Here is a 20,043-nt window from a genome sequence, read left to right as displayed (position 1 = left end):
AAGAAAGAAAAGGCAAGTCAGACCTGGTGTCACAAATTTGTGCTCCCAGCTTTTCAGAACGCTGAGGAGGATCAGTATCAACTCTCTGTGCAATTGCTAGTAAATGTGCTGTTGATTGCACTAGTGTGTCTTCACAAAGACACTCTAGCTTCTCCTGAATTAGTTTATTTTGCCTGAGGTCACCAAGATGCTGGACGTGTAAAAATGACAAGCATCCTAAGCAGCTGAAATGACTCTTCTCTGGGTGGGACCTGGATGATAGCATCAGACTTCTCAACACTCAAGAATTATTTCTCAACTCTGGGGACATCTCCAGCAACAGCCCGTGGTGTGTATGTAGCCTTAGGGTTGTTGGATGGCTAGTGGAGAGCATGGACAGATGCTGGAGCAGGGAAAGAATTTAGAGAGTGTATTCTGTAGAGGACTGAGGTGGGAAAATACCCTGCCCCAACATCTTCCTGTGAGTCATCATCTCAGTGTTCATGTCTGCAAACAGCTGTATTCCTAAAATACAAGAACCCAAGGACTTGGTAATGTAGTAAAAAGATAAGGCCAATTTAGAGGAACCTACATTCAGCCAAAAGTTTTGCAATCTCATTCTGAACCCTGCATTCCAATTCATTCAGTAAGGCTATTCAGACACTCGCAAGCCTGGCCAAAACAGAAAACAAAAAACAAAAAAAAAAACTAACAAGTATATAATATCAGACAGAACAATCCCGGGCCTGAGTCTCCTCCCAAGCATAACCTGCCCAAGACTACATACCTGGGTCCCTTAGTAGCTTCCCTGGACCTGCAATGAACAAACTAATCATACAAGAGTATATACACAGTATACATACTGTTGTTACAGAAAGCTGGGAGAATCTGAGTCAATCAGAAGCTATTGCTTAGGCACCAACCCCCAAAACAAATGTTTTGTATTTCGAGCATTGTGATCCCTTATGAAGTTCATTAATAAGAAAGTCAACCTATCACTCACTGCCTCTCATCCACCTGAATTTTACCTACAGGGAAGTACTGTGGCTTCCTGGATAAGGGATCTAGATAAGTCATCCCACAAGAGCCCAAATGTGCACCAGTGCACCAGAGAAGCCACAGGCCTGGCAGAACAGAGACAGCAGACGATAGTCCAGGTTCCTTGGATACTTCAGATCACAAGGTTACCCAGCACAGAAGGGTCAGCACTATAGAGTTGTGACAAGAGGGGATCTGTGGGTCAAGGCCTATCTATCCATCTATCTATCTATCTATCTATCTATCTATCTATCTATCTATCTCTCCCTTTCCTCCCCCTCCCTCACTTCACCTCTTTCAAACACACACAACCATATACTCAGAGCAAGCAAGAGACACACACAGAGAGAATTCAGTACTTTAAACATATCACCTATCATTCTTTGACCTTGACTTGCTTACCGGGATCTGAATTCTTCTGTAACACTTTAGGTCAAACCAGGTGGATTTGCTTCAGAGCGATGGGACCCAGTAGAGAAGTGGAGAGTGCTCACACATCCAGAGTATTTTGTGGAAATGTGTCCACTACGAAGATTAGAAAGACCTTTCCTCCCTCCATGAATCCGGCTTGCATGGGTGCAGAAGAGGCTTTACTCAGAGGAACTAAGACATTCTCTTATTAGCAAATAACTGAAAAGGGCAGGGAAGGGAGGTGAACTACATCACCATCAGGCCAAAAGAATCCCCTGGTCTTGACATGGCGTGTGACACTTTGAAATGGGTTCTCGGTACCTTAATTTGGAGGGAGGGAGTGGAGGGAAAGCTGATGCTTTGCATGCTGAGTTTCTGCCCATGACACTGAGCTCAGAGACCTTTGAGAAGCTGAGGGTGGTTTAAGTGACTTGCCAGAATAAATTACCTGGTTTCTCTAAGCCAAAGTTTCCTAATTTCAAAGCACAAGCGGCAGCCACTGAAAACCCACCACAGAGAGAAGCAAGCACAGAAACTCTGCCTCAGGGATCTCCCTGGCCTGGGGAGAGTTCAGGATCACAATGTGATTTATCATGACTTCAGAGAGGCTGGCTTGTCCACATGTTGGGATCAGAGCACTAATCCTAGCAGATCTAGATCAGAGACCCGAGCAGGGGCAGCAGGCCCCTAAGAAGGGAAAGTGTTCCTCGTTATCCAGAGGGCCGCTCCTGAAATGCCTGCGGTAGCCCACTTTTCTACGGGTAGGGTATCTCCATGCATAGCAAAATAACAAGGGCAAAGAAGAGATGAAACAGCAGAGCAGATGTGCACTCAGCTTGGCGTTAGGAAATCTAGGTCTAGCCTCATTGCACACTGGGAAATCTACGGCCAGACCGAGAAGTTGTTAGGATCTACACTGGGAATGGGTATTAGAACTGAGGCTGGCAGTTGGCAAGAACTTAGGGACGTTACCCTGGCTGCCCTTGAGAATCAGCCAATGCCTTCCAACAGACACAGCATACATCTCCATAATATCCTCTCTGTAAGTAACAGCAAAACTTTTCCCAATACTGGATATTTCCCAGAGCTTCTCTTCCAGAAGAAGCTGTTAAATTACCCATTGTTTCACTTTGTAAACATCTTCTGCCTGATGACAAGTGAAACTACATTTTAAAAGCAACTGCAAGTTCCCTAGTACCAGTGACTTCTCTTTTTTCTTTGAGATACTCCCTTTAGTTAAATCACAGACCCACCCATCTCCAGCCCTAGCCAAGAACACATTGCCTGCCACAGGCTAAGAGTATGGAAAGCATTTCGCTCTTGGAGACCTTAAGTACCAAATGGAAAAGTTTTACTTCCACTCACTTCAAATGCACTAACAAACTTTGGATTCCATCACCACATAGAAAAGCAGATACACCGGGTGGTGGTGGCACACGCTTTTTAATCCCAGCACTCGGGAGGCAGAGGCAGGCAGATCTCTGTGAGTTCAAGGCCAGCCTGGTCCACAGAGTGAGTTCTAGGACAGCCATGGCTACAAGGAGAAATCCTATCTCCCAAAACTAAACTAAAAGAAAAGAAGCAAATACAAGTATTAATTCCGAGAGACACAGTCAGCCCCATAATAGCCAGCCTGGTCCACAGAGTGAGTTCTAGGACAGCCAGGGATACACAGAGAAGTTCTATCTCAAACAACTAAACTAAAAGAAAAGAAAAGAAAAGAAGCAGATACAAGTAGTAATTTCGAGAGACGCAGCCAGCTCCATACCAAAGAAGATAGCTGCCTTTTCCTCCACGTGTACATATTCCCACCTACCCTTCCTCTCTTGATCACGGCAACGCTTAAGCCCTTGAAGTTTCAATTAGTAATGGCCATGTATAATAGCCTTTCTTGGTTACTAATACATACTAAAATGTGAGTGAGATTTGGTACAAGTGAGGGCAGTTTAGGAAATAAGTGCCTTCCTGAAGTTTTGCTGTGAAGTAAAAATTACACAAAAAAATCTACACACACACACACACACACACACACACACAATCAGTTCTTCAAGTGGGAAACTCATTAAGACCTAGAGAAAAGAATTGTAGTGGTAGAAAAGGAATTTAGAGTTACTGTACTAAAGTTTTGGTTTAGGGAGAGTCCATTTCTCTCACAAGCAAATGACAGCCATAGGCTTGTCACTAGTAAAGACCCGTGAAGGTGGCATACAGAGGGTCGAGACAGATTGGCCTTGCCTTCCAATCCTCACACACTGTCTTCTACTGACCGCCAAAAGCATGAGCTCTGCTGTCTCCAGGATCATTCGTTCTTGAGAACCATGCTCAGAGATGTGAAGGATGAAGATATGCATGGGCTGTGCCTTCTGACACAAAATCACTTAGCGGAAGGCACTGGGGGGAACCTAGGAGTGAGGCTCAGCTGGGTGATTACCTAAACCAAGGGTTCTAGTTTGAGCACTGCTTTGTCTGCACGTATGCATGTATGTGTGTGCATCATGTGTGTTCACGCACACTGAGGCCAGAAGTGTGGGTATCAGAAGAGTTACAGGTGGTTCAGAGCCACCACGTAGATGCTGGAAACTGAACCCAAGTCCTCTTGAAAGGGAAGTAAACGTTAACTTGTGAGCCATGTTTCCAGCTCCCCATAACAGATTTTCAATAGCATCTACCATCTCATTTCTTGAGGGAGAAAATGTTTAGGAGACTAACTCAGCCCTGGCATAGTGAGCTGGCCCAGGGGAGCCTTCCAGCTCTTGAAACTGACAGTTAGTGCTCACTCTCACTTACCTTCATAGCAGCCCTATAAGTGATGGTCCAGTGCTACTCTGGTATTACAAGGCACACAAACAAGAACACTGGGTCAAACAGCTGGCAAATGGCAGAGTTGGACTTCAAACACAAAACATTACTCAAAAGCCTGTGGGCTCCATATTCACCCCCATGAAAAGCTATAAAGACAGCATCCAAACCATTAACATACAATGTGTGTCTACATGTGTATGCATGTATACGCATGACTTTATACATAAATATGCATAAGATATTTTTGTGTAAATATATGAGCTGAAAAAAAAACACTTCCAGACTAGGCTGGTAAGAGTTTCACTAAAACTAGTAGGGATTAGGCGCTGCCTATGGGACACTTATGTCCCCCTATTGTCTTGTTTGAACCTTTTTTTTTAACTCATGGATGCATGCCCCCTATTTAAAAAGCACCTTGTTATTAAAAAGAGAAGCCTGAATGTTGAATCGTTTAAAATATTGCTAAGCAGAGAAAAGGAATTCCATGCTACAGAGGCCTGAGACAGCATATGACGAGGAGCTGAGGAAGTGGCTTTCTTCAGTGCAGACTCAACCCAGGGCTGGTTCGACTGTCTTTTTAAGTCCCAAGAACACGAAAAGTGAAACCATCCTGCCTTCTTCCCCCATTTTCATACTAAAAACCCCCACTCCCTCTAGGACTAGCGCCTCAACCAGTGAGAGAACGATGACCTCACTTCTCTCAACAGGCAGACCTAACATCTTATGTACACAAATGGGAGAGTAAATCCATGAATCTTTTAACTGTCCTAGCAGAGGCCACTGCTGTAAGAATCTTCGAGCAATCTTTGCAAAGCAAAGACGCTGACTGTGATACTGACTGTGTTTTGTAAAAGATTTTGGGTTCTTATATACAGAACCTACTTTCATCCTGGAGTCATTCTGAATGCTGTCTAGGTATGGCTGGTTAAAAGACCAGGGATCCTCCCATAGAAGAAATCAACCAAAGGGAAGAAGGGTTCTGCTCAAGCTTGGTCCAGCCTAGAAGACTTGGGCATTGGAGGGGTCACTTAGAGTGAGCCATGCCCCTTCAGATTTAAGTCAAGTCACCCAGTAAAGGGGAGCTTCAAACACAAGCCAAGATGCCATGAGCCCTCTTTGACATCTTTATCCTTCATGCATCCTGAACCAAGGAGGTTTTGACAACTTGAGGACTGTACAGACCTCCAAGCCTCATCAGGGTGACCTGGGACAGTAGGATTACACTGTAACATGTTTTGGGGTGTTCTGGGAGCAGTGGGGTCTGCACTAGCAGATAAAGGCAGCTCTGTTACACAAAGACAAACAGTCTTACCAGGAAGATACCCGAGAGGCCACTAGGGACAAACCAGGGGAGGCTGGACGCGAGAGGAAACCAGCAGCGCTTAATGGCACTCAGAAGATATTTCTGTACTTCACCCACGATCCACGTGGGACTTCTAAGAAACAATTACACAAAATCTGGAAGTGAACAAACCGTGTGGAAACAGCGGGTCCTGAAGAGATCCAGGAAACACAAGCGCTATGCCACAGACATTATCACTGTCTGTGTAAGCCCTGGTTGTGGGGTGGGGGGCTCTGTATGATCTGAAGAAACTCAGGTCAGAACATCTTAGGTTTTTACAAGCACAGAAAAGTAAGATACTAAATGCTAGCCTCTTTCTTAGTAATTCGTGTGTGTGTGTGTGTGTGTGTGTGTGTGTGTGTGTAAATCACATCAGTTTTAGCTTCTTTTTCTCCTTATAAAACATTGTGCATTTCAGCTTTTCTTTTTTTTCCTCAAGACATGCTAAAGTGCTGAGTCACTTTTTACAAAAAAGAAGAAGAAAGTAAAGAGGGATCATGCTTCTTAGGGCTAGCCTCAAGGATGACTTAAGCACACTTTTGCCCCCCCCCTAGTCGTGATTCTTTCGATGCTAAACGACGTCACATTGTGCAATCTTAATAAGGTTTCCAATCAGCCCCACCCACTCTGGCCCCACCCCCACCCTCCAACAAAGATTTTTATCAAATGTGGGATTTTCCCATGAGTCTCAAAATTAGAGAGTCGACTCCCAATAAATATGAGACTGGGGATGTCTGTAGCTCATTCTGCTCTCGAGCCCACCAGGAACGAAAGACAACTTCATCTGCCCTCCAGGAACAGCTATGAAGTTCCTCTCCGCAAGTAAGTGAAGGCAGTTCCTCGCCCTCTGGTGGAGCTACTGAGCCTGTGTGAGAGCACCGTGAGGCGGAGAGCGAGGGCTGCGGGCTGGCCAGCAGCCAGCAGCAGACGCCCAGCTGTGTCTGCTCACTTGCCGCTTTCCCTTTCCTCTGCACAGGAGACTTCCATCCACTTGTCTTCTTGGGACTGCTGCTGGTGATGGCCACTGCCCTCCCTACCTCACAAGTCCGGAGAGGAGACTTCACAGAGGACACTACTCCCAACAGACCAGTGTATACCACTTCTCAACAAGTCGGAGGTTTGGTTACATATGTCCTCAGGGAAATCTACGAATTGAGAAAAGAGGTTGGTAGGCTGCGAAAGTGATGAGGGCCCAGAGTGGGCGTTCGTTCATTCATTCTCTTTGCTCCTGAGCTGGGAAAGCTCTGCTGGGTTCTAGGGCACTTAGGATTTGAGGCTAAAGATCAGACTGCACTGTGCTCTCTAGCCCTACCTTTTGCTGGTCTCAGGGGGTTCATTCACAGTCTGGAAAAGGCAGGATGTGGCTGCATTTCTAGAAAATTCACAGTGGGCCATTCTTAGCTCCACATTTAGCAATTGTTTCTTGGGTAGGGAGTCATTTTTCCTTGCCAAAGAGGTCTCTGTCCCTTGAACTCTGGCAGGACTGGAAAAGTATCACTTAAGCTGAATGATTCTTTAGTTGCTTGGGGCAGTTGCAGCACTTTTTGGTTGAATGTAAACTGTGTGATCAGGACTCTCTAGGGCCAACCCAGATAAGATGAAGATACAGAGCCAACAAAGTGCTAACACAAAAACTAGATTAGGCTGGGCATGGTGGCCTCGCCTCTAATTCCAGCATTCAGGAGACAGAGAAAGGAAGAGCTCTGTGACTTAGAGGCTAGCCTGATCTACATATCTAGTTCCAGGACAGCCAGGACTATATTGAGAAATCTTGTCTCAAAAAACCAAAACAAACAAGACCTACATGGATTAAAGTATCTCCCGTCTTTAAATGCAAAGTATTTTGACTTGGCTTGACAGAAAGGGAAAAAGATCACAAGAGCCCGGACTCTAGGTCTGGGTGTGTAGAACCCACTTCATAATCTCGGGGAAATTCCCTACTATTTGGGACTCTTATCTGAAAAATTATGGAGTTACAGATGATGGTATAGGCCCTTTGGCTTAAATTTATTTGCCCCAATTATCATCAAAATTTCTTGTCATTTACTAAATTCCTACTATGTGACAGGCGGTTTATATCATTGAATTCTTGAAACAAATATATAATTCTTTACCTGAAGGTAGGAAACACACTCAGGAGAGGAACAGGCCTGAAGCCAGAGGAGAGCCTGGGATTGGAGGCTTGGGTTTCTTGCTACTAGATTGCTTTGTTGGGTGCCAAGAAGGTGTAGCTTCCTTTTCATTAGTGTCAGCTGTCTGTGGGGAGCATGAACTGGCCCTCTAGTGGTGTTGATTTTAGGAGTGCTTCAATGAGCTTTCTGGTACTCTTTTGCAGTTGTGTAATAACAACCCTGGCTGTATGGACAATGACTATGTGTTGTTAGAAAATAATCTGGAACTTCCGGTGATACAAATAAATGATGGATGCCTCCAAACTGGATACAATTGGGTAGGTATTTGTCACATTCACTCTCAGCAATTCTCCAGCCGAAGTTCTCTTGAATGTGTTTCGTGCCTGCAAACGTACAGTTCCAGTCAGGCAACAAAGACAGGGGAATCGATGTAAAGAGTATTATGAGGAAAGTAACTCAGAGCTTTGACTAAGAAGCAGTTTCTCACTGAACAAGTAAAGACTCTCTGTGCTGGAATTCTTCACATCTGCTAGATGTTAGATATCATAGCAAGTTTAGCTAGTTCATCTCAAGTATAGTGGTTCAGAGACCTTCTCTTCTCTGACTGCCCCTGGAAGGCTCCAAACCCACTGTCCCTACTGAGAACACCCTCCACACCCCACTCCCTCCAGCCAGTGAGATAACCTGATGGATTTCTCATTATTCCTTTAAATCAGGCCCTGGGCTAGCCCAGACAAGAGCCAAGAGTATAGGAAGGATACTGGAGGCAGAGACAGGGGGTTCAGAAGAGAACTGAGGGGGGAGGGGCTCCCCCGCCACACTCTTGGTCCTCGGGAAAAATATTAAGTGGTACCTCTAGTTGTCCAGATATTTAAGGGATATCAGCTGATGCGGCCTGGTGTCTAATTCTCTAGAGGGGCAAAGGGAAAAGATGTTGAACAGCAGGAATCTTATTCTCACATTGAGTCTGTCTCCTAGAAAGAACTAATTTCCCCTCCCACTCTACTCGTAGGAAATTTGCCTATTGAAAATCACCTCTGGTCTTCTGGACTACCAGATCTACCTGGAGTTTGTGACGAACAATGTACAAGATAACAAGAAAGACAAAGCCAGAGTCATTCAGAGCACCATCAAAACCCTAAGTCAGATCTTCAAACAAGAGGTGAGTACCTCCCCATCTCTCATGCCATGTGGGGAAGGGATGAGGGGACACACCCCGCCAGGCACTTCAGGGCTGCAGCGCAGCTTCTGCAGACAGCCTTAGAAAGGGGAGGGTCTGCTGTAAGACCCCGTTTTGTTTCACTTTGGGGTTTTGGTTTGAGGCTCTCTTTTGCGAAGAAAATAACTACTTTAAGCCATATTAAACAGATTCTAACTAACTGCTTAAGAGATAAGAAAAATATAACAGACAAAAGGAAGCATATCCAACCCTACCCAGCTAGCCATAGTAAAAGAGCACAGGGCACCAAAATGACTTTAATATTTAATCCCTGGAGAGTGGCATTCTTGCTACTAGAAACCTAAGGCAGAGAAGTAGCCAAAGGCTAAAAAGACAGGAAGGAAGAGATTAGTGGTTTCTGGTCACCACTAGCTATTAAATGGAAACTATGGAGGGTTGATGGCTCAGAATGTGGATGAGCCAAGCCAGATGTAAGACGGAGGGCATGGGATGAAGCCCTGGTGCTGTCTGCTTCTGCTACTTGTAGTTTCTTGCCTCGAGCCAGAGCCTTTCCTAGTTTACCGTGCACAGGAACCGTCCAGGTCTTGTTCCAGCGGAGTCTGACTTAGGAGGACTGGGGAGGGGACTGAGATTCACTTCGTAGACAGCCGCCTGGTTATATAATTCTGCTGTACTACAGGCTTGCAAGTAGTGGGGCAAGCCTTCCAGTTAGTCATCCCCATGCTCGTGGGTCCATGGAAAGGGGTTTCCGGCATCCTTCATGCTATCACACCAAGAGACTCTCAGCAGAACGGGAAGTGGGAGGGGGAGCACTTGACTCAGAACCCACTGAACCACCTCTCCCAATGGGTTCCTCTCTTGTCCAGCAGCAATACTGTATATGTCAGCACTGCTTTGGGTAACAGACAAATAAGATGGTGGTGCTGGCCTCTGGGTGCTTACTCTCTAATGGCAGACAGAACAGAAAGGGGGAAGTCAGGATTCTGTTGCTATTGAAAAACTAATAATCACCTTGAAAAAAAAAAAGAAAAGAATGGAACTGCTATGCATAGGTCTCCCTCAGAGTGAGCTTGAAGCAAAAGCACTTCCTCTAGCTTGGGAGAGTCAGGGCAGATGGACCCAACTAGCCTCATTCATCCTAGATTTGAAAAATCTTCCCACAATAAAGAGCACCCCACAACAAACAATGTGTGTAGTATTTAACCAGTCTTTCTTCTCCCCACCCCCATTAGGTAAAGGGTCCAGATAAAATAGTCACGCCTAGCCCAACCTCCAAGGCCATCCTGATGGAGAAGCTGGAGTCACAAAAGGAGTGGCCAAGAACCAAGACCATAAAACTCATCCTGAAAGCACTTGAAGAATTCCTAGAAGTCACCATGAGGTCTACTCGGCAAAACTAGTGTGCTGTGCCTTAGCATACCGATCTGTGGACATTCACTGTGGTCAGAAAACATATCCTGTCATTGGGTATCTACCTTATGTTGTTCTCTACGAAGAACTGACAGTATGAATGTTGGGACACTATTTTAATTATTTCTTAATTTATTGATAATTTAAATATGAAAGCTGTAAGTTATTTTATAATTAATATTTATAATTTTTATGAAGTGTCACTTGAAATATTATATGTAATAGTTTTGAAATGATAATATAAAATCTATTTGATCTGAATATTCTGTTACATAGCCAGATTATTTCTCGGAATGTATACATTTACCTCAATAAATTGCTAATTTATATGTTTTTAAAGAAATCTTTGTGTTGTGTTTTTATAATGTTTAGACAGCCTTCAAATATCTTATCACATTATCTTTAAAAATCAAGGACTTGCCAGGTGGTGGCTCACGCCTTAAATTCCAGCCTAGGCTACAGAGCAAGTTCCAGAGCAGGCTCCAAAGCTACAGAGAAACCCTGTCTCGAAACTCTCACACACACACACACACACACACACACACACACACACACACACACACACACACACAAATCAGGGACTTAAGAATACAACTCAGCTGGTAAAGTACTTGCCCAGCATGAGCAAGGCCCCAAGTTGGATCCGAGGGAAAAAAAAGCATGATATATAAAGTTAAATAAAAAATGAAATAGCTGCAGGTGGCAAGTGAGAAGAAAAATTCTTTCCTGAGCCTTGCGGCTTTGCTAACACGGAATAGGATTAGCACACGGAACCTGCCAAAGGAGCAAGTTTTAGGGTGTTAAACGACACCTTGCTAGGGAGCTTGAGTAATAGCAGATGAACACTGCCTCTTGGCAGGTCCAGATGTAACTGCATGAACTTACAGAACTTAGACAGCAACCACTGTTATTGCACTCTGCTGTGGTGAATGCCTCAGCCCACTTTCCCCCATCAGAGAGCTCAGGCATCTGTTTGAGCTTTGTCTGCATACTGGCACCTTTCCTGAACCCACGTAGACACTCTTTATTTCAATGTTAACCTCATTTATGCTTTCTTGATTTACAAATCTCAATATAAATACATTTCTTATTGCCATTAATACAAAACAAACAACAACAAAATCCTTGAACCCCTGCCTCCTGCCAGGTACCATGATAAAAGGCTGCATCCATCACATTAGTTAATCCCATCACGTGTACATTCTTTTCTGGACCTTTCTGAAACATAAAACACAGTCCCCAAGTTGAAATTCAAGTATACCTGCCTCCAGGTCTAAACTTTTAATTGTCATTGAAAGACAGAGATAGAAAAATCTCAAAACATTTTAATATAGAAAATACATTTAAAGTTGAAATCACAGACTCTGAGACCATACAACAACTTAGATAAGGAATAGCAATGTACAAGCTCCCATATAACTAGAAGTTTTTCTTTCCTTGTCTGCCGTCATCATGCACTGAACATACCTCCTTATCAGGGTCTGCCATGATACATCACACCTTAAAACCTAAGGAGTCATCCCTCCAGCTAGCATGTGGGTCCCTCAAGAAAGCAGACTCCAGTATGTCCACCTTCTCATGCTGGACCCATGGCCAAGGGCCTGAGCAAAAGAGGCCCCTGTAAGTATTTGCTGAATACCAAGCTAGTCAGAGTATAACACAAATCAATTCTTGGTGAATATATAGTATTCTGGGGACATTACACTGATGCACCATTGTCTTCAGGAAAAATAAAAAAGAATGTAAAAGAAACATTTGGAGGCCTTCTAAATAAGGCAATGAATAGTCACAGGGTGAAATAAAGCTTCATTTCCTTTCCCATAGACATTACTCTTCACTCCTTCCAGTCCTCATCAGGGTTGGTGGTAAGTCGGGTGTGGTGGCACACACCAACAATCTCAGCATTCTAGGGGCAGATACAAGAGTACTATGGCTTTTAGAGCAGACTAGGCTATGTGGGTAGACCCTGTCTCACCCCAACTATATATATACATACATATACATATATACACATACATATATATAGTGATTATGATGATGGTGGTAAGACTGTATATAACTTAATGTGATTCCTCCTTCTTGTTTCTGTGCAAAGCTGGGAATTTGGTACACAATTCCCATTTCTAACCCCAGAGTACAAAAGTTCTGTCTTCTAACAAAGGTGCTCACTACCTTTACCTATGAAATCTTCTTCCTCCAGGGCAGGTGTTCTGCTAGGGAAGAGAAAGTTCACAGAGGCCAAGAATGCTGAGGAGTCATACTGTAACTTCTAGAGACTATTGTCACATGGGCTTCCCAAAGTTAGGGTCAAATCTAAGAACAAAGATACAACAGCTAGCCAATACATCATTCTTTAAACAAAAACAACAACAAAAATATTAAGCACCACATCCAGGAATGTTCATGATAAAGAGACAAACAGATAGGCATGGACCCTGACTCTGTGGCAGGAAAAACAGACATCAAGCAAGCAATGACATTTTACAAAAGAGAAATGTGAGGTACTCAGGGACCCTATCATGGTTATACTAACAAAAGTGGATTCCAAGTAATCTGGGGAGGGCATCATCTAGGCTTCCTGGAGAAAGAGAGACTTTGGCTGAGATATGAAAGATATATAGGAGTTCACCAGGCCAGGCTAGAAAGAGTATTCCAGGAAGAGGAAATAGTATATACCAAGATCTCCAATAATAATAATAATAATAATAATAATAACAATAATAATGAATATTGTATAGTTTTAATAATTCTTGAAGGTGCTATGCAGACTGCTGAGAGAAAAACTCATCAGAAGTGAACCTTAAATTCTACAATACTAACCTGATAGGCAAAATATTCCCATTGATGCACAATAGAATGTAAGTTATGGAGAAACCAACTGCCTTCTGATTGGATCTGAGGTCTGGTTCACAGAAAGAAATTCATGCCTGGTACTATCAACCTTGCTAAAAGCCCCATGGCTCAACAGGTCATAGTTCTTAGGGAGGAATATACTACTGCTATTTTACTAAATGGTTATTTTAACAAATTGGCTTTTAACATTTACATTACACTCATAGATTAATTCTGCTCTCAACCTTGGCCAAAGAAACTCTTGAAATTAATGAAGAGACTTATAACTGGTCAAAGTACTGAGAACAAATAAATGGCTGTTGAGTGCTCAGCCCTAAATGAGACATCTGTATTAATACCCCCTCATTCTGAGACTCAGAGAACACTGTAGAAGAGCAGGTGGAAAACAATGTAGAGCTGTAGGCTTGGGGAAGAATGCTGGGAAACACTGGACATGACATGACTGCAGCACTCATGAACACACGGCCATCGTAGTTACCCACATAAGACCTGTAAAGATCAAGTCAAGCCAACAAAATCAGTCATTATTCTAGCAAGCTGCATTAAATGGATGCAGTGGGTTACAAAAAGACAGCAGGAGAGAGCACGAAGCTGGCAAGGGGACATGTTGTTGGGAAGGAAGTTGTTGGGCATAGACATGATCTATTATATATACGTATATGAAACTGTCAAAAAAGAAATATAAGGTTTTTTAAACATACAGAAATAAATATTGGAAACTTCAGTAAGTCAAGTGCCTAAGGAGCAAGAAGGGAAGTTGAGAAGGGCTAAAAAGGAAAGGTGTCACCCAGAGCATCAAGAACATTAGAAGGCATATTCAGAAAGCTCCAATCTTGTCTCACATGTGGTGAGAAGATGGATTTGAAGTAGTAAAATGGCATATAAGATTTGCACTTCGTGTGAATGGATAAAACAGCTGTTGGGTGCTCGCTTCAGCGCATGTACTAAAATTGGAACAATACAGAGAAGATTAGCATGGCCCCTACGAGAGGATGACATCAAATTTGTGAATCATTCCATATTTAATATGAACAAAGGAGTCAAGACCATGATGGGGAAACCCACAGAATCAGCTGACCCGAGCTAGTGAGAGATCACTGACTCAGGTCTAACAAATGGGGAATCTGCATAAGACCGAACTAGACTCCCTTAATATAGGTGACAATGGTGTGACTGGGACAATATGTGAGGTCACTGACAGTGGGTTCAAGGCCTAACACTAATGCACAAACTGACTTAGTGGAGCCCATTCTATATGGAGAGATGCCTTGCCCAGCCCAGACACAGGGGTGTGGGGGTGGAGAGGTGCTTTGGTCCTGCCTCAGTGAAATGATGGGACAGACTTAGTAGACTTCCTAGAGGAGGCCTTATCCTCTCCATGAAGGAGATGGGAGGAGGGAGTACAGGAGAGAAGAGAGGGGGAACTGGGATTGGAATGTAAAAAATAAATTAATAAAATTTTTAACCCCCCCATAAAAAAGGCTGCTGGAAGAGAATGCTGGAGGAACTTTCCAAAGGCTTTTATTAGGGTCTGGGGAACAAATGGCAGAGTTCTGGTTCAGAGTGGGGAAAATAACCAGCAAATATAAGACTGGCCAACTCAGCGACATGGAATTCCAGAAGACACTTGGAGACTCGCAAGGAGTTGGGGTTGAATAGAGAAGTAAACACGTGGAGGACTTGGGATCTAAATGCATTCATTTAAACATTTCTCTGAGCAGCTCTAACAGGTCAGCTTCTCTCCTCAGGTCTGGGAGAACAGAGACGATAAGACAAACATCTCTGTTCACAAAGAACTTAAAAATGAATACTGAACCACGTGCTAAACATGTGTTACAGTTATGCATTGAGTCCCCAAAAGATATGTTAAAGCGCTGACTCCCCAGGGAATGTGACTTTAGTTGGAAATGGGCTCTTTAATACATATGCAATCAGAATAGGATGAGGTAATTATAGTGGGTCTTATAAGACCAGGGGAGCCAGGCAGTGGGAATGTGGGCCTTTCTTTTTGCCTTTGGTTGCTTTACCTTTGTGAAAGGGTACTTACTGCTCTTTAACTGAGCGGCCTTGGACTTGCTGTGGATCAAAGGTTAACCACCCTCCTGCCTTAGCTTCCTGAGTGTTAGAGTCATAAGCATGTGCCATCAAGCTCAGCACTTCTAAACACCTAATCTCTGTGAAAGTAAATTCTTCTTTAAACCATCCAATTTGTGGTAATTTGTTACGGCAGCCCTAGGAAACTCTGTCAGTGCACAGTAGGTAAGTCACCAGAGATCATAGATTATGGAGGAATAAAATGGCCAATATAACAGGGAGACAAGGAGTAATGTTATTGAAGGTGTTTGATTGTTTCTTTGCTTTCTTGCTTGCTCTTGTGATTGACTATTAATTCATTGATGTTTTAAGAGCTGGTCTTCAGCCTACAATCCACACCGCCAGAGAAGCTAGGAAACAAGGAGGACCCTAAGAGGGACCTACATGGTCCCCCAGAGAAGGGGAAACTGACAAGCTCTCCTGAACTAATTGGGAGCATGGGGGGAGGGGAGAGGGAGTTAGGAGAAAGAGAAGGGGAGAAGAAGAGGGAAGAGGAGGACATAAGGGAGCAGAAGATTGAGTCAGGAGAAGAATAGAGGAGAGCAAGAAAAGAGATACCATAATAGAGGGAGCCAAATCTGGCACTAGGGAAATGTCCAGAGATCTACAAGGATGACCCCAACTAACAATCTAAGCAATAGTCGAGAGGCTACCTTAAATGCCCTTCCCCGATAATGAGATTAATGACTACCTTATATGCCATCCTAGAGCCTTCATCCTGTAGCTGATGGAAGCAGAAGCAGACAACCACAGCTAAAACTGAGCTGAACTCCTGGAATCCAGTTGTAGAGAAGGAGGAGTGATGAGCAAAGGCTGGAGAAACCCACAGAAACAGCTGACCTGAACCCCAGATTGATGGCTGGGAAACTAGCATAGGACTGCTCCAGACCCCCTGAACAAGGATGTCACTTTGGAGGTCTGGTTAACCTATGGGACCTCTGGTAGTGAATCAGTATTTATCCCTAGTTCATGAATGGGCTTTGGGAGCCCACTCCACATAGAGAGATATTCTGTCAGCCTAGACACACCGGGGAGGGTCTAGGCCCTGCTCCAATGACGTGACAGACTTTGAGGCCACACCCTCCCTGGGGAGCAGAAAGGGAATGGGATAGGGGGCTGGTGGGGGGCAGGGGAGGAGAGGAGGGACAGGGAACTGGGATTGACATGCAAAACAAACTTGTTTCTAATTTAAATTTAAAAAGAAAAAACAAAGAGTTGGCCTTGTTATAGCCCAGATGCCTCAAACTCATAGTAACCCTCCTACCATGGCCTCTTGAAGGCTGGGATTGCAGGTGCATGGACAACAACAGGCAGAGGTTTCTCGTTGCTGCTTTGTTGAGGAGGGGGTTGTTATTGTTGTTTGGGGGTCTACATGTACAATTTTGAATGTGTGCACACATGTGTGTCTCTGTGTGCGTGCAGAGAGGCCAGAAGTTGGTGCCTGATGTCAAGTATCTTCCTCTTATTCTTTGACAGGGGGTGTTCACCGAACATGGAGCTCATTGATTCAGTAAGATTAATTAGCCACATTCTCAGCACTAGGTTTGTAAAAGCACACCACCATACCCCACATTCTGCATATGTCTTATTAGGATTTTATTGCTGTGAGGAGACACCATGACCATAGGAACTCTTATAAAAGAAAACAGTTAACTGGAGCTGGCTTACAGTTTCAGAGGTTTAGGCCATTGTTGTCATGGCAGGCAGACACAGTGCTGGAGAAGGAATTGAGAGTTCTGCATCTAGATCCACAGGCAGCAGGAAGAGACTGCCACACTGAGCGTGACTTGAGACCTCAAAGCCCATACCCTAAAGACACACTTCACCCAACAAAGTCACACCTACTCCAACAAGGCCACATCTTCCAACAGTGCCTTTCCCTATGAGCCTATGAGGCCATTTTCTTTCAAACCACCATAACATGGGTGCTAGATATCTAAACCCAGGTCTTCATGCTTGCATGGGAAGCACTTTGACAATGGAGTCACCTCAATAGCACCACAAAACATATTTTCATTTATAAATGTCAAGAAATATTCAGTTCTTATTAGTAGTTTGGGATCAAGAGAATGGGCTCCAGAGGTCAGAGGAAAGAACCTAGAAGATATCCAATTTCTTAAAGCAGGTTCAAGCAAAAATAGAATGGTACTAATGAAGCAAGCAAGCAAGAAAATAAGTCCCTGCTGGCAGATAGGCTCCAGAACTTCCAGGTGTGGCATTGTGATATCAGGCAGTCAATTTTAACTTGCCATCTATTTTCTCATAAAACTTCCACAAGACTAATTCATCAGCACAAAGAAAATAGCTGCCAGTCATGTGTTAACCCAACTCTGAAGAACAAAGGGTAGTTTATACTTATGTTTGAGGACAAAAATAGGCAAGGGATGTTTAAAATGAGTCAAAAATAAGACCTCAAAAAGTGACCACATGTGCTGGGCATTGGTGGCACATGCCTTTAATCCCAGCACTTGGGAGGCAGAGGCAGGCGGATCTCTGTGAGTTTGAAGCCAGCCTGGTCTACAGAGCAAGTTCCAGGACAGACAGGCTCCAAAGCAATACAGAGAAACCCTGTCTGGAAAAACCAAAAAAATTAAATTCAATTAAAAAGGGACCACATGTCCCAGAACATCTGGGATTTGGAGTTCCTGTGGTCTCTTTAGAACGGAGACAGTGGATATTATAATTTGCTGCTGAAGAAAATGTTATTCCTAAATGCTAAAGTTTGATAACAGAGTCTGGGTTGGTGTCACACACCTTTAATTCCAACACTGGGAGGCAGAGGTAGGAGGATCTCTGTGAGATGAAGGCTGGCCTAGTCTACAAATGGAGGTCCAGGACAGCCATATCTATTACTCACTCTTACCCATTTGATTCAGTTCTACAGTGAAAGAGCAGCAAATAGGGCAAAAATGCATTTAAAGAATGCAAATAATATACATTTTGGGGTCAGGTAGCTCAAGGGTAGCATCCTTGCATGGCCTCAGGGACTTGACCTGACAAGGGCAGTGAGGATATAAAATGACAAACACATGGATAAGTACACAGGAAGCTGGGATCTGTACCCAGGAAGCTTGGCATGTTTATTATATACAGTTGAATAGGGAGGTAGGGTTACTGTATGCAGCTGAACAAGGAGGCAGGTCTAGCTAAGTTCAGGAGGAGCAGTCTCTGTAGGGGAGCTGTCTTCGGGTCACAAACATCCAGTGGGGAGAAAGCTATGATAGATATTTTCTGCACCAACCATCAACATTTGCACATGACCTCCCTCTGAGCCTCAACCCCTGGGTTCGGGGGAGGCTTTACCACTTCCCCATAGGTCTGAGGCTCTGGTCCTTTACATGGCTGGCTAAAGTCAACATTACACATTCACTCAGGTTTGCACACACTCGGGGCTTCCTTGCTCTCCAAGCACAAGGAAGTTTTAAGTTGCAGGGAAGGTGCATGTTGAAAAAGACTGTGACTTACAGAGAAATGTCTTACTAGTCATTGGAGCTATAGGAAATGTGCCCTGAGGGTAAGACCTATCCATCAAAGGCTCCAACGTATAAAAACGCAAATCATTTGAAAAAGAGAGCTTAGCTGAGAATGCCCCGAAGGAGTTTCCTGCTCTTGAAAAGCAACTGTCTAGGAAAATGTAGCCTCAGAGTCAGCGTGAAGAGTCTGCTACGTTTATGACCCAGGAAAGCCAGGCTCCACTTCCAGGAGGCAATAGAATGAGGCAACAGACTCTACGTCTACATGCTGGTGTTTTTTTTTTGTTTTTGTTTTTTGTTTTTTTTTTTCCCCCCGAGACAGGGTTCCTCTGTGGCTTTGGAGGCTGTCCTGGAACTCACTTGGTAGTCCAGGCTGGCCTCGAACTCACAGAGATCCGCCTGCCTCCGCCTCCCGGCTCATGCTGGTGGTTTTTACAGCTGTGAAAAATACAAGGTTGAGGGGATCAGAGAGTCTTGCGTAATGGCTCCACAGAACCACTGAAACCAGGCAATGTGTAGCAGGGTTAGAGAACCTGAAAGGTTTAGTACATGAAGCTGTGAAGGCAAAGCCCAGCTTGGAAGGAAACCCAAGAATGTTAAGGATGCCAGAACCTTGGGGGTATCCACTAAGGGAAGAGGCATGCACACAGTAGGTCTGGCTCAAGAGAGCTGGAGGGGCAGGGCAACCTTGGCCCTTTAAACCCCAAATTATTCCATCACGAGCTCCAGATCTGCAGGGCATAGTTCTGTAGGACTTGGTGTTTGTCCTGCTGAGTTTTAGCTTGTCTTTGGTCTACTCTTTCTTATTATACCCCCATTCCTCTCTTTAGAAATAGGGATGTTAGCCAGGTGGTGGTGGCACGCCTTTAATCCCAGCACTCGGGAGACAGAGGCAAGCGGATCTCTGTGAGTTCCAGACCAGCCTGGTCTACAAGAGCTAGTTCCAGGACAGCCTCCAAAGCCACAGAGAAACCTTGTCTCAAAAACTAAAAACAGGCCGGGTGTTGGTGGCACACGCCTTTAATGCCAGCACTCGGGAGGCAGAGGCAGGCCGATCTCTGTGAGTTCGAGGCCAGCCTGGTCTCCAGAGCGAGTTCCAAGACAGCCTCCAAAACAATACAGAGATCTCAATTCTCTTAAACCAAATTCTGTCTGAGTCAATGTTTTATTACTGTGAAAAGACACCATGACCACAGCAAATCTTATAAATGAAAACATTTAATTGGGGCTGGCTTACAGTTCTACAGGTTTAGTCCATTGTTGTCATGGCAGGAAACATGACAGCATGCAGGCAGAGACAGAGAAGTACCTGAGAGTTCTATATCTGGA

General features: G+C 44.2%; 1 protein-coding gene and 1 non-coding gene across 2 annotated transcripts; both read left to right on the top strand.

Moving 5' to 3' along the window:
• Nucleotides 1-6,284: 6,284 nt before the first annotated feature.
• Nucleotides 6,285-10,512, top strand: Il6 (interleukin 6). The gene is made up of 5 exons (XM_005087110.3): nt 6,285-6,394; nt 6,549-6,736; nt 7,908-8,021; nt 8,717-8,866; nt 10,117-10,512. The coding sequence occupies exons 1-5, from the start codon at nt 6,376-6,378 to the stop codon at nt 10,282-10,284; spliced, it is 639 nt and encodes a 212-aa protein (XP_005087167.1). The 5' UTR covers nt 6,285-6,375; the 3' UTR covers nt 10,285-10,512.
• A 3,558-nt stretch (nt 10,513-14,070) lies between these two features.
• Nucleotides 14,071-14,173, top strand: LOC121137297. The gene has a single exon (XR_005874559.1). It is a non-coding gene; the product is annotated as a U6 spliceosomal RNA (small nuclear RNA).
• Nucleotides 14,174-20,043: the final 5,870 nt, after the last annotated feature.

This window comes from Mesocricetus auratus, unplaced genomic scaffold (genome assembly GCF_017639785.1).
Source record: "Mesocricetus auratus isolate SY011 unplaced genomic scaffold, BCM_Maur_2.0 Super-Scaffold_100676, whole genome shotgun sequence".
Classification (NCBI taxonomy): domain Eukaryota; kingdom Metazoa; phylum Chordata; class Mammalia; order Rodentia; family Cricetidae; genus Mesocricetus; species Mesocricetus auratus.
Note: the sequence above shows the minus strand (reverse complement) of the source record. Positions and strands in the feature narration are given on the sequence as shown.